This window comes from Aythya ferina, assembly GCF_964211825.1.
Source record: "Aythya ferina genome assembly, chromosome: 2".
NCBI classification, from domain to species: Eukaryota; Metazoa; Chordata; class Aves; order Anseriformes; family Anatidae; genus Aythya; species Aythya ferina.
The window spans coordinates 22,613,639-22,627,348 of record NC_140297.1 but is presented as its reverse complement, the minus strand read 5'-3'; the positions used below and the strand labels follow the sequence as shown (position 1 = coordinate 22,627,348).

Here is a 13,710-nt window from a genome sequence, read left to right as displayed (position 1 = left end):
CATGTGGTCAGTAGCAAAATTCCTAAACAGAACAGGAAGACCTGGAATGCACGTAACCACTAGAAGGCAACATACAGCTAAAATGGTGATTTCAATATTTAATGCACTCCACAAATACTATTTATTTCAAGACATATACCACTGCCAAACATGAATCAAAGCAAAACAGAGGTGGTGTAGCTTTGTGGATGGAGAGGATTGGGATTTGGGGAATTTGGATTCCGTTCCTGGGTTGAGCCCAGACTCCCAGGTAAGACATTCAGTAAAATGGAAATTACAACACTGGCCTTCTACAAAAACCTTGACATCTACTGAAAAAAAAATAAAAATAAAAAAATAAACCAACAAAACCAATGAATGTGAGTTGGGGCTTATTATTTAATATTAAATAGGGACTATATAACACTTTCTCTAATCACCTTAGAGACTATATAATAATTAACTTTATTAAGTGTGGCTGCTGCTAATGCTGCACAGAAATAATGAAACGTGATAAACAATATATATGAAGGACCTCACATGAGCAGAAGTCACATACTTTTTCTTCTTTGAACCCAATTCATGCTGAAGTCAGAAGTCTCAGAACGAGAACTAGTCCCGCACAAAGCAGACATAGAGGGGTACGGTGATACTAGGATTTCATTTTGAAAGTCTTCAGTGATACGTAAGCAAACAGTTAAGTAGTTACCAAGACAGAGAGGATGCTTTTCTGAAAAGGGGTCTACATTTCCGTATTGGCTGATGTTGATGAAAGTCTGATTGCTAGTAAGTGATATACATGTGAGTTTGCACAGCAGAAGAGAAAACCAAAGTATTTTGCTCATTAAATAATATAAAATAATGTGATGACCACTAATAGAGGAAAAAAATCCACAAAGATTTTTTTTGCAGTTTATTTTCAATTATAATTTTTGGATAACCAAGCAGCTCTGTATGGAGAAAGCACAGAAGAATAATTCTGGCACTTTTGGATAGTACATTTTTTTTTTCAAAAATTTTTCTAGACACATTCAGTCCATTTGCTCGGTCTATAATTCATTTTATGAGCATGATTAGCTCATATTATTCCAGAGGAAACTAACAATATATACAGTCAATGAAACTATCTTCTTGCCTACTCTGGGCCCTTTAAAATGTCTTCTAAGTCTACCCTGGCTAAACAGAATCCACAATATACATGATAGCTACAGAATACACTGTATTGAAATGAGGAATGCTCAGCACAAAATGGGACTCTTGGCATGCAGCTTAAAATAAAAGGTAGAAGTTCAGAAGTTTATAAAATCCCAAATGGGGTCAATTAAAAGGAGTTAGCAAAAGAAGGGACTGTTCATTGTTACTGTAAAAAAGGCACTTTGAGTAAATGGGACCAGAATTGGAGGAATCGTAGTCGACACAAAGTTCAGTTTGGTTTCATAAAAAGGCTTCAATGCTAAGGGATGCTACTCAAGTTTCCTGCAGTTTTACATTAAAATAAATTGCTGAGTAGTTTATAATAAAGGACATAAAATGTTTACAACCAACTTGTAAAATTAAGAAAAGCATAGTATAAGCAAAATATTACTAAAAGCAGCAATGCATAGCCTTTCATTGAGATAATGCACAATTTTGGACACCATGTGTCAAACTCTTGTTTTTAAGATACTTTCAGTAGCATTATCAACATAAAAATGGCCTACAAAACAAAAGCTTTACCAGCTCCCATTCATAAGGAGATTGAGGTCATAAACCAACCAAAACAATTTGTCAGTATTTTCAACATCCTGGATGACCAATATCAAGTATATGGAATAACAATCACACTCTTTGTTCAGCTATCTCATTGGAGGCAGCCGTTTAATCAGAGGAATGATTTTAATTATTTTTCTAACATTTACACAGTAATGCATTTAAGTTCTTTCAAATGTTGCTCACCACAGTTTGTTTTTCTCTTTTCTCTCCACCAAAACAAAAAAAGAAAAAGAAAAAGAAAAAAAAAATCAAGCACTTCCACAGAAAGAATATTTGGCAATTTTATACTCCACTGAATTGTGGATTTTCACAATAGCTCACTTTAGATTGAAAGTCATTAGTGGTCTTTCCTCTCGTTTCTGCCAAGGACTCTTCTTATCTTCCCCTTGGTCGTCTTCCTCGTCCTCCTCATCCTCCTCCTCATCTTGAACTGATGTTCCATGTTCCGGACTAGTTAATGGCTCTGGTTTGGTATCCACAGTTCTCGTCTCCTCCTGCAGGCTGGGCAGCTGCACACCACTCCTCTTACTAGTGCCTTCTAGGAGGCATCGTAGAGCATTGTCCTCAGGGCTACAGACTGCTGTTCCACACTCGCTGCCGCTTTGGTCCATATCATCCAAATACACAAGCTGTGTGTAAGCTGTGCTATCTGAAGCCTTCCGCTCTCTCTGCTGGTGCTCTTGCACTGGTGGGTGACTCTGTGGTGCAGACAGGTGATCTCCTCTTCCCTTCCGTGCAGATTTTGGTTCATTCATGTCAACGCCGGAGTCCAAACTGGCGTCGTTACTCCCGTTCCTACCAGCTCTTTGGAGATCGATGTATGAATGTCTAACGTGAGCATTTGAACGTCCATCTAGAGAAACAAACCAAGCTCGAGGATGAGGCAATGGCTTTCCACCTCCTAATTCCATCAAAGCCTTTTCTGTAAGAAGCTGCACTTCGCTATTCATTTGAGCCAGGGACGCATCATTAAGGGAGGCTGGAATGGAAATGGATTCAGACATGGAAGCGTTTTGTTGGCTCCACTCAGTCGCACCTGCATCTTGCAAATGTTGCTGGGATATTGCTTGGGCTGTCAACTGTTGGGGCTGTAGCTGCTGTGGGGGGTGTGGAAAAAGCCGTGCGTGGGGGTTAGGAAGCTCAGCTTGAAGTCTTTCTATATCAATTGGCTGGTCGGCTGGGACAACCAGCGGCTGGCTAACATAAGAGTGTTCTCCCGGTAATTTCATGTAGTGACCTGGGATCACCAACGCAGGCAAAACTTTTCTGTAAACACTGTCATTAACTTGGTCAACAGAATTGCAGCAGATTAACTGACCTGGTCGAGGGAAAGATGTAGGTCTTTCCAGGTGATCGACTGAACGAGACATCATACATTCAGTAGGTCTGCAGTCCAGCAGCTCTTTTTCAGGGGCTGAAGGTGTGGGGTATATTTGTTCCTGAACATTGTATTTACTTCCAGTAGCAATATGGTTCATAGATACTTGAATTTCTCTCTCTTGCTTATCAAATAAAGGCTGAGATAGCATAGCATTATAACTTCTCCTGTATTCCTCTTTGACAGGGGACTCGTAGCCTTCGGCCGTTTCTGTAGATTTTCTTGTCTTTAAAGGAAAGCCATCTGCTGATTTGTGGTAGTCTTTTCTTAGAGACCCGCTGGGAGTCAGGTTATCCAAGGAAATCCTGCTCTTGTCTTTCTCCTTGTCAGAGAGCAGTTCCTCTCGGGAGCTGAACTCCTGGGAAGTACTGAATGAGTGTTTGAGCATAGGTGTATGCATATCTGCTTCTCCACTAGGTGATACCATCTCCATGTGGACGGCACTCATTAATTCCTTTGCACCTGAGTTTTCGGTGTGCCCATTGCTAGCAACAGACAGCCCGCCAGGGAATTCTGACTCACGGCGTGAAAATATCAAATTTATATGGGACATAGAGGTTGCTTGATCCTTCTTAGAAGTGTCCAATGCTGTGGAAAGCTGCAGTTTCTTGTGATGCTGACGTGGTCTTAAACATTTTCTTCTATAAAAGCCGGTAACAAAAGAAGTTACGTATTTATGACTGTTGTACACAGAAACAAGAACAGCAAGTGCGTCTCAATGGGAGATTTTTAAGCAGTGATTAATGTTAGGGGAATCGAGCTTTTATTACATAACCCAACAATTAAAAGCTTATCTTAGCAGCAAAGATAAAATTAAAGAGTAACTTATGTCAACTGGGAAATGTCGCAAGCACCAATTATAAATTGGAGCAAATGCCTGGAGGAGGCATATACAAAATCACACATTAATATACACTTGCTGATATAAGCTTAACATTCATTTTAATATAGAAATGATTAAAAAGGTCACCGGCAAGTGCAAAACAGATAGAATTACATAGATCTTGGACCAATGCCTATGTTTGATAGAAGGTTTTAGAAAACACAGGTGTGTGTGCTCCATTCAGCTACCATCCTACCAAAGGCAGGGACTATATGTGCTGCATATGCAACCAGGAACACATTAAATTGATCTATTTCTTTTACTTTCAAGTGCTTGCTTTCTTCTTCTTTCATTTCAAGTACAAAAGTTTAAATACAACAGCTTTCAATTTCATGAGCACAAAAAAGTTTACACTTCCAACATGGCCTAAGTAATGATGGTGAATCTTACCTGCAATAATACAAAAGGAGACACAGCAAGACTAGAAGTATGAGAGCCATCCCTCCTAAAATTGCCAAAAGAAACATTGTGTGATAGCTGGTAATGTCGTGTGTTACAACGGGACCTGGAAGGCCAGAAAAGAGAATTTAGACCTGTAACAACCTGCAAAGAAGAAGAGGAACAGTACTTTAAACAGAGAGGGGCATCTTCCCCGGTTATCAGGATGCTAAGTGAGCAACACTGCCACTCAAAGCCCTGGTGCCTACTGGGCAGACCGCCTCTAAAGAAGGGAGCAAGTTGTGGAGAAAGCATGTGCTGGTTTTCATGTCTGCAAGTCCAAATAGATCATTCTGTGGAAAAGCAGTTAGTTTCAACGGGAGCATGCATCAGTGATTGCTGCCTTCCAGGTCCTGATGCTGACACAGTGCACTAAAGCTGTCATCACTGCAGAAAAGTCATCACAGCATCTTCCAGCACTGTAATGCATGTAGCAGCTCTGTGGCTAACAACTCTCTAAGGACATTTGTGTTGCTTTGCACTGAACAGTACATACATTGCAATACAGGATTCGTTGGAAGATGTGTTGGTGCTCTTAAGCCTAGATCAAGCCAAGCCAAGTGGATCTTCAGTAGCTTTAAAAAGCAAACCACTAGTGAAACCGTGTTGTAACTCCAGGGTCCAATAATGCTTAGGAAATGGTCTAACATACAGAGAATGCACACATGTGGACAGCATCTGTGCACAATTTTGCATGTGTAACCCTGCTGGTTTGTAAAATCCTTATCATGATTTTGAAATAAAGGCCCAAATTTCCCTCTGCAGGCAAGGAGGTACGGCGCCAGCTGACAGAGTAACATGCATGTACCGTGAAGGACAGCAAACTTGAGCAACATTAAGGTTCTATGTCATGAGGTTTGTAAATCCTCATTTGCGGATCTTGAGTGGTCTGTAGAGCCACTGCTAGGAAAGCAAAGCTCACTTCTGTCTATTTATTAGGATAAGAAATTGAATAGATTCATTGAGGAGACAAAATAAGCAAAAAGACATTAGCCTGATTAAAAATAACATGAGGTAGATTACATTTGGGAAATCTAAGTATTTATACATTCTATCTCACAATTACCTTTACATAACTGATTGATACTGTTGTTGATACATTAAGCAAAAAGACGAGAAAAATTATTTGATTTTTTTCATGAAAATGTTGCTCCCATTACAATAAAGTTTTAGGAACTCTGACCTAGCCCTCAGAAAGAAGGAAATGTAGAATAAAAGCAGAAATTCCGCCGTACAAGTTAAATTGCAAAGACAAATGTAGGCCTTCTCCTATTAAGAGCTACAGGCTGCCTCCTAACTTAAGAATTACAGTCCCAATTTCATGGCTACTGGAACTTCCCTACAGTCTATGGCATTTGGCTCAGAGCAGTTGTTTTTTCTTAAAGTACAATTATTTTATAAAATTCCATTAAATTCCATATGATAGTTTATTTTGATCTGCACCTTTACCTAAACTCCAGTCAGCAATGAATCAAGTGAATATTCTAGCAGTTTAAGGTAATATACCTTAAATAAAAAGCTTACATAATGTATAATACAGAAAAAAAAACACTCTACATAGCATGAAATGACTTCATGGACTATACAAGTAGACTTTAAAAACAAAGTCCTCATGTCAGAGTTTGTTTTTTTGGTTCAATATAGTTTATTTGGCTTGTACATCCAAGGCAAGAATGTTCTCATTTCTACTGTATTTGGTTTTCATCCTCTCTAAGAATACGAGATTTTTGTTTGCTTGATTGGCTCATTTATAGAGAAGTATCTCTGATTTTTGTTGGCTGAAGAACTAATACTAAGAAACCTGAGGCAGCCTCAGATAGGAAAAAGGAGGAGGAGGCTGCAACGTTATAATCTCCATGGGCACAGATGCAAACCTAACACTAGTCCAGAGTGACTACCTGAAGTTGTACAGAAGCTTGCAGATGGCAACCAGTATTTCCATCTACCAAGGCCGCTCTACTGATACACCTCCTGCAGCTTTTACCCTAAGTTAATCGTGGTGAAAATTAATCAATCACCAAGATGACGCAAAGCCTAAGCCACAGCAAAATGGGGATCTTCAGAGGAAAAAAAAAGTCCAAAAAATGTTACTGTCAATCAGTTCATTAGTAAACGTCTGATCTGGCATGATGCTGGTCTTAGATGTATCAATTAATTTGGGAGTTTCTGTATAGAAACTTCATAAAACATTTTTCTACCTACTGGATACCAATACATTGATGTTACAACTCCCTTCATTTTCTAGCAATGGCTCTGCCAGGCAGTGGTGACAAATGCATCAAAGCAGGAACACTTTAAAAAGTTTCCCATTGAAATGGTTCAGAGATTAGCAAACTCAAAACAACTTTTGAGCACAATTTTTGCCCCCCACAGTCCCCAAAAGATTTTAGCCCTTTACTTTCAGATTTCTGTTTTCTAATAATCCATTATTGATCAAGCTGTGGCATCTCAGATGAGGTCATTCTGAAAAATATAAACATCATATATGAATAAATAATTACTCAGTGGTGGATGTATCAATAAAATTCAATTCCATCTTACCTGGGATAGTAGGTGACATGGCTGCAACCCAGTAGCCCAGCTGAGGTGCAATATAAGTCCAAGTCAACTGATTTCCTTCTTGTTGTACAAGGCCCAAACTACTCTTCAGCCATGTCCCTGTAAATATAAAGGTTGTAGAAAGGCGTTACAAATATATCCACACCTTCCTCTGCAAACGAGTGGAAAAGCAAACAGTAACCTATCAATGTGCTTTAGGTGTTGTACGCCTTGCTGTGAAGTGGGAGATGGTGCCTTTCTGTCAATAATACCTGAGGGCTCCCCCAGGCAATCATCCCTGAGGCCTTTTCAGAAGCTCTGTACGGAAAAGTCCTTAAAATTTAGTATAACTCAAAGGTTCAAAAAGGGGTTATAGAGTATAATTATTGTCATGTTAGATTCCACTTTTTCAAAGAATGATATTCCTGGAGCTGATTATATGTAGACAGCCCCCTTAAAAACTCTATTTCAAGAGACAGCAGATCTCTCAGACCACACGAGTTCTCCACACCACCCTTCTATCTCTTGGCAGTGCGAGTGGTGTTCCCAGAAATGTCGTTTTTCCCATACAGAAAAAAGGCTTAAAAATGTTATTTCCAGTAAGTGTAAAAGTAAGTTGTCCCATCACTTTGATTCAGCAATGTTAGTCATTCACAGTGTGTATGCATTGGGGAATGCTGTTTGCCTGGTAACGGATGATGAGTTTTCTAAAACATGTTTCTCAAAGGAAATACAATAATTTTTTTAGACTTAGGAAGTGATCATTTCAAAATAAGTAGAGCAGACAATATTAAAACCGTGTGTTTAAGTTAACAAAACTCGTTAATAGTCCAGAGTGGTGATCTGTATTAGTTGAGAGCCTTTCTAAGATAAGCTATCTTGCAAGAATTGGGCTACAGAACACCTTTATGACCAAAACAGTTCATCTTTTTTTTTTTTTTTTTTTTTTTTTTTTTTTTTTTTTTTTTTTTGTCATTTATTAAGACCTCTAATTCTGGAGCTGTTAGAGAAAAAAAAAAAAATCACCTTGATTTCTAATATATTAAATGTCCATTTTGCTTTGTAGATGGCTCCCATCTTTTCCTCTTTGAAAGCAGCACAGGATTGCTACACCGTGCACTGCTGAGAGTTAAATAATCAGACTGCAGGTAAGAGATGGGTTACCTGCATGGGTCTGTGCAAAAAGATTCCCCAGCTGCAAGAAAACAGGAGTGAGCAGAGGGAAGGCAGGTCCAGGAGGCATTTCCTGAAGCTGCAGCCCTGGCTTGGCATCACCAGTGGGGACCGCACTGATTAAAATAATGCAGCCTAGACAAGGTTCTTTGCAGCCACTACCAGTACAGCTTAGCTGCATACACAGAAGGAATAAATCCCTTTGAATTTCCATAGAGTAACTCTGAATTTCTACCTAAAAGGCAGGCAAAACGCTGTGTTTACCTTACTCGGCTTCAAACACCCACTTGAAAAGCAAGTTGCACCTTGCACTTGTGAATCCCTTCTCTTTCAGTAGTCTCCTACATGGCACTCCTGGAAAGGTGCTTTTCATCAGGTGTCACTCAGCACTAAGCACGATCATTTGTGGATGCAAGTCAGCTGCACGTTTAGCAGTCAATGCAGAACACACGGAGGAGATACTTTATTTTTTATTAAAAAAAAAAATGAGATCCTGATGATTTCCTCCATGTTTCTGGGATTATCCACCTGTGCAGACCCTCTCTATATGAGAACGGCTTTTCTGAGTATTTATTTCCTCTCTGCTATTGATTTTTCCAGAGTAAGTACACCCATGAAGCCCACCATCTGACTAGTGGCTCTGCATTTGAAACCAACCTGACTTTGTGGCCAACAGGAGAAAGAAATTACTGACAAATTTTCTCTTCTCCAAGTATCATTTTCAGTCTGTACACAGTAGCAATAACCTGTTATTTCAGACAGAAAGTCAGGCAAGATGAGGCTTTTTGATTCACAGTACCAGACAGATCAAAATCTGGATGTGTAGACTTGCATCAATAAATATTGTATCCGAACACCTTGGTGTGGTCATTACTTTACCAATTTTGGGGAATTATTATCAAGAAGAACAGAACTGAATTGTCCAGTTGTGTGTAAAAGTTTCCGGAAAAACTAGGAAAAGCAGATTCATTTGCTTCCCCAGGATGGCCGTTTTCCCTTCAGATTTTCTACCAATGCACTTTTTTTCAGAATGCATTATGGTAACAGGCCTGAACCACAAGCTGAAAAAAAGCCCACTGGGTCACTTCTACCTTGTGCCGAAAAATGCCACTTGATAAGAAGACTGTAAGCTTAAATTGCACTTTTATTTTTTATTTTTTCCCTGCAAGATCTGTGGAGTAAAAATCCATGTGGAGATAATGAGAAAACTGCTATCTCAAAAAAAAGGAATATGCACCAACTATTCAAATACACAACTACGTGAAAGAAAACATTAAGATCAGCACACAAAAGTTCTGTTTAAAAAAAAAAAAAAAGGAAGAATGGGAGGGCCTGGGTGATGAACTTACTATTTTTACAGTCTCTAACCCCCCTAAATTTTCGCACAGACAAAATACATACATAGGTAACACAGCGAATTTCACTGCCATCTTTGTCATCTATTTTTATAGTTAATTACCTCTTTGAGCAGAAGCTATTATTGATTTCTTCACTAGGGGGACCTTGTGTCCAGCTTGCCTTACTGGCATTACGCTGCCTTCCAGCGAACACAATCCCTGTAATGCCTCTTTAAAAGCCTTTTGCTCGGTAATACCCAGCTTGCATAATGTGGCGATCAAGGAGCTAACAGAGGCTGCACTCTTATCACAGTGAGCAGAGCTCAGCTGCCATCCTGCCAACCAAGCAGCAGCTCGGATTGCTCATATTTTAGCAACGAAAGGAATCCCTGCATTTGCAAGGGATGCAAACAATGGTGTCACCTGCACAAGGTCGGTTGGGTTTCACGTTTGTCTTCTGCTCATTTAGATCACCTGTTTTTGCTAACCACTGGATACACACGAGGAAATGCAATGGTTGGTGTAACACTTGGGAAAAATGGAATTTATTTGCTCTGTTATGCACAGCTAGGAGTTTTAAAAACCTAAGAGACATATATCTGATATCACTTACCCTCAGACAGGAGTTAGACGCTTCTGTTGACCATACCCTACATGTTAGCATGTGAGGACGGATGTAAAATAATTACTTTTAAAATGGCACTGATGTAAGTTCCTTCATCAGGGCAATGCCAAGTGTGGGTTCCCATGGTAAAACAATCTCGTTGGCTGCCCTTTTTAATATTTTCCTGGTTCACTAGTTTGCTGATAAACTTGCCTCACACTTCTGCCGTCTCTTACCGATAGTTCCCTAATATAAGAGTATCCTCCCATATGGAGGGACGAGGAGAATGAAGAACTCCATCCTTCACAACAGCAGCAGAAAAACAGGTTTGAGGGGAAACAGCTGAAACACAAAATGCTGTCTTGTTTCTTTTGTGATCAAGTAACTGAAAGCCAACACAGTGTTACTGGAGGGAAGTGATGTGCCTGCGGTATTCTGTAAGTCCATTAGGGCGTTCCCAGGTCTCTCTCATACTTCATCCTTCATAGGGACTAACACCCTGGTCACTTTTCAACTCCCAGTAAACACCAAGCAGTGTTTTTATAACTCTCCATGTGCAACACCTCACTGTAATGACTAATGTTGGACCTTCTACCGAGCAAAAGTCAATCACGTTGTACTTACAGGCTATGCTCTTAGCATTTCAAGCTGCCTCGAGGAAGCAGCAGTTTGCTGCTGTGCAGTATCAAGAATGAATTCCTTATCCTGTTCCAGGTCCTTCCTTGCAGTTGGAAGCAAGATGCTCTCCAAAAGTGCAGCTAACTACCCGCTGTGTCCTCGTGTACGTGCTCTTGTAAGCAAGAGGGAAGACCGAGGGGCAGTGAATAAAGAACTTCTTCCATTTTCTGTCCTCTCCTATTCACTAGCTTGCAAACGGAATAAAGGCAAGCAGTATTCACTTCTTCTGTGCAGGCAGGATTACAATTGCAGGAGAACTAAACAGAAGGATTTAGGAGGGAACAGAGGTTTTATCTCCCTGCACGGCTAAGTGTTATGATAATTTAATTCATTATTCTCCAAACATCCTATATCATCTACTTCCTTTTTCCTCCCAAGTCAGCACAACTGAGTAGCTCCACTGCTTGCTAAGTTATACACAATGTGTAACAACTGCTAAGTAGCAAGGAACACACGATTATAAACAAGCAGCAATACGAATGACTGGATGTAATGGAACTGATCATTTTTGTTCAAGACTGGCTGTGTAGTTCCAAAGAAAACACGCCAATATCTCCTTGGAGCAGAAACAGCAAGTTCAGTAGAGTTTGTCAGTGCGGCACCATTTGAGCCAATTTGTCATCAATTCTTAAAGAGTGTCTGGTGCTTCACGGAAAACTTCTATATATAGAGACAATCTTGCTTATAGATCATTTTTACATTTCTCTTCCACTTTTTCCTCTATTACTGCTCAGTGAAGCCAACACGCTGATCCAGGACTCAAGTCAGGGGAGCTGTCTCCTGGCTCAAGCTAATGGCAGGGGGAAAACCTAGGAGTTTCTTAACTCTTTCCTCACAAAAATTGCATTTAGTGTTACTGATATCTTGGAATAAATGTTGCCATTTAACAAAATTCTTCTAAAAAACCTTTTAAAACTGCTGCCCAGCATGCCTTTCTACACTTAAGTGAAGTACGAAAACTACCATCAATAACACTGCAAAGGATATAAAAAATGAGAGTACTTTAAGAAAACTTCTAATAAAAAAAATCAGATAAAGCTGAGCTCCATCTGACTGCAGAAATACCCAAATACCAGAGACAGTCTGAAGATTTCAGCAGAGCAGGAGAAGTTCTGCTAGAGTTATTACTCTGCTGCAACTTTGATTGTGATGAGCATGCTTATTTATCTCAGACAGCTTTTAGGACTTTCCAATAAGGGGGAAGAGGTTACTACCCTAAGTAATTTTAGCAGCAAAAGGTTTTCATATTAGACCTCCATTTTAGCACACATTCTGCACTAAAAACACCTTTCTGTTATCTAACTTACTTCTCAATCAGCTTGAAAAAAAAGCACTTTCAGCAAGGAGAGTATCCAGATGGGCAGCTATTGCAGAAAATCCATTATGTAAAACATGTTCTAGACTATTTCTCTGCAAAATCAGGTCACTGCACGTATGGCCAGCCTGCCCAGAAAAGACACATCCTATTGTCTTTGAAGATGCTATTCAATGTGACAGCTTGCTGGATCCAGACAGCACAAATGGGTCTGCTTTTGCAGTCTAGAGGCATGGCGCCTCTGATCAAGTCACTACTTGCATATATTTAAAGCTAGACTTTACTATTTTAGATTAATCTCTAGTAAAATCAGTGGAAACATACGCCCCTCTGGCTTCCATGTGTGTGACCGTGCACGCTGACAATCACACACTGCTCCAACCAAAGTAAATGGCAAACCTCCTGTTGGCTTACGGGATGCAGGACTGGGCTGAATTCAGGCAGCGCTGCCACGCGAGGCCATCTGCTCTGGATAGATGCATGTGACTCCTATTAAAGTCAAGAATAAAGGAGACAAATGCCCCTTTTAGCTGGGTGTGCTGACTTCAATAGGAGTTTGCACATTGGCATTCGAGCACCGAACTCAGCCCTCTGGGGAATGTGTAATAGCGCTTAGTTCATATCAAACTTTCTAAGCTGACCAATTCAGAGCCTTCCAGATCATTACCACTGCACTGACTTCTGCTTTCTTTGACTGTGCATCCTTCCTATTGCTGATCAAAACAATTCTGGTCAGTGACAGTCAGAGGAGTGTCCTGTAGCCAGCAGCTTCTCCTAAGGACAGTCATAATGTCTAAATAACACCAGTGTTTAAATTTATGGCAGCTGTGGTTTTCTTTTCCGTAATTTACTTTTACACATGAGCTTTTGTTAAGAGGGTCGTCCACTGACTAAGCACAGTTTGCTTTTTATTTTGGTTCTTTTAAACAACTTGGTGATAGGATCATCCAATCACACTGAAAGGTATCAAGCAGGGAACCAAAGTTGTGCTACTTATACAGCACAAATGATTTCCTTCCAATTGGTTTGGCAAATAAGAGGATTTAATTAGCCAGAGAGCAAATTAACCCTAATCCCATTAGATGAATTTATTTTTATTCACAACATTAACTTCCCCGGACAAAAGATTTTTTGAAAGAAAAGACAGAGGCTTTTAACAGTACTATTTAATAGCGTAGATGTTTTAAATAAATATTTTTTAATGAGAAGTGGTTTTCTAACAGCACAGCTCTCTTCTGTGATGTCTACAATGTCTTGTAGGAACATCCTGTTTAAGCAGAGATTCCCATTTAAATGGAGGTGTGTGTGTCAAAAGGCAAGAGCCAGCTTATTATCAGACAGACTGCGGGACTGCAAAGGATATTCAGAACACCCCTGCCAGTGTTTCTAGAAGTAATTGATTTAGACACTTCCAATGGCAATGTTATTATGGAGAGTTAATCAAGGGCGAGTTTTGAAAATAACTTCTTGAAGTACGTTCTGACATACACAAATTGTAGCTTTTCATTCTACCAGCTGAAAGCTGCTTATCAGATTTCTTTTTCCAGCAGAAAATCACCTCTAATGTGCATAGGAAGTTTTCCTACAGAAGGATGTTTTTTTTTAGTTTTACTTTTGTTCATTTTATAAGCAGCT

General features: G+C 39.8%; 1 protein-coding gene across 5 annotated transcripts in view; it reads right to left on the bottom strand.

Moving 5' to 3' along the window:
• Positions 1 to 538: 538 nt before the first annotated feature.
• Positions 539 to 13,710, bottom strand: part of FAM171A1 (family with sequence similarity 171 member A1) — an 87,884-nt gene continuing 74,712 nt past the window's right edge. For all 5 annotated transcript variants that reach the window (XM_084509969.1, XM_084509968.1, XM_084509970.1 and 2 more), the window contains 3 exons: positions 6,972 to 7,088; positions 4,383 to 4,497; positions 539 to 3,750 (listed from right to left, as the gene is read on the bottom strand). In XM_084509969.1, coding sequence (XP_084366095.1) covers positions 2,049 to 3,750; positions 4,383 to 4,497; positions 6,972 to 7,088 — 1,934 coding nt within the window. In that variant the 3' untranslated portion in view covers positions 539 to 2,048. The remainder of the gene's footprint in view (positions 3,751 to 4,382; positions 4,498 to 6,971; positions 7,089 to 13,710) is intronic.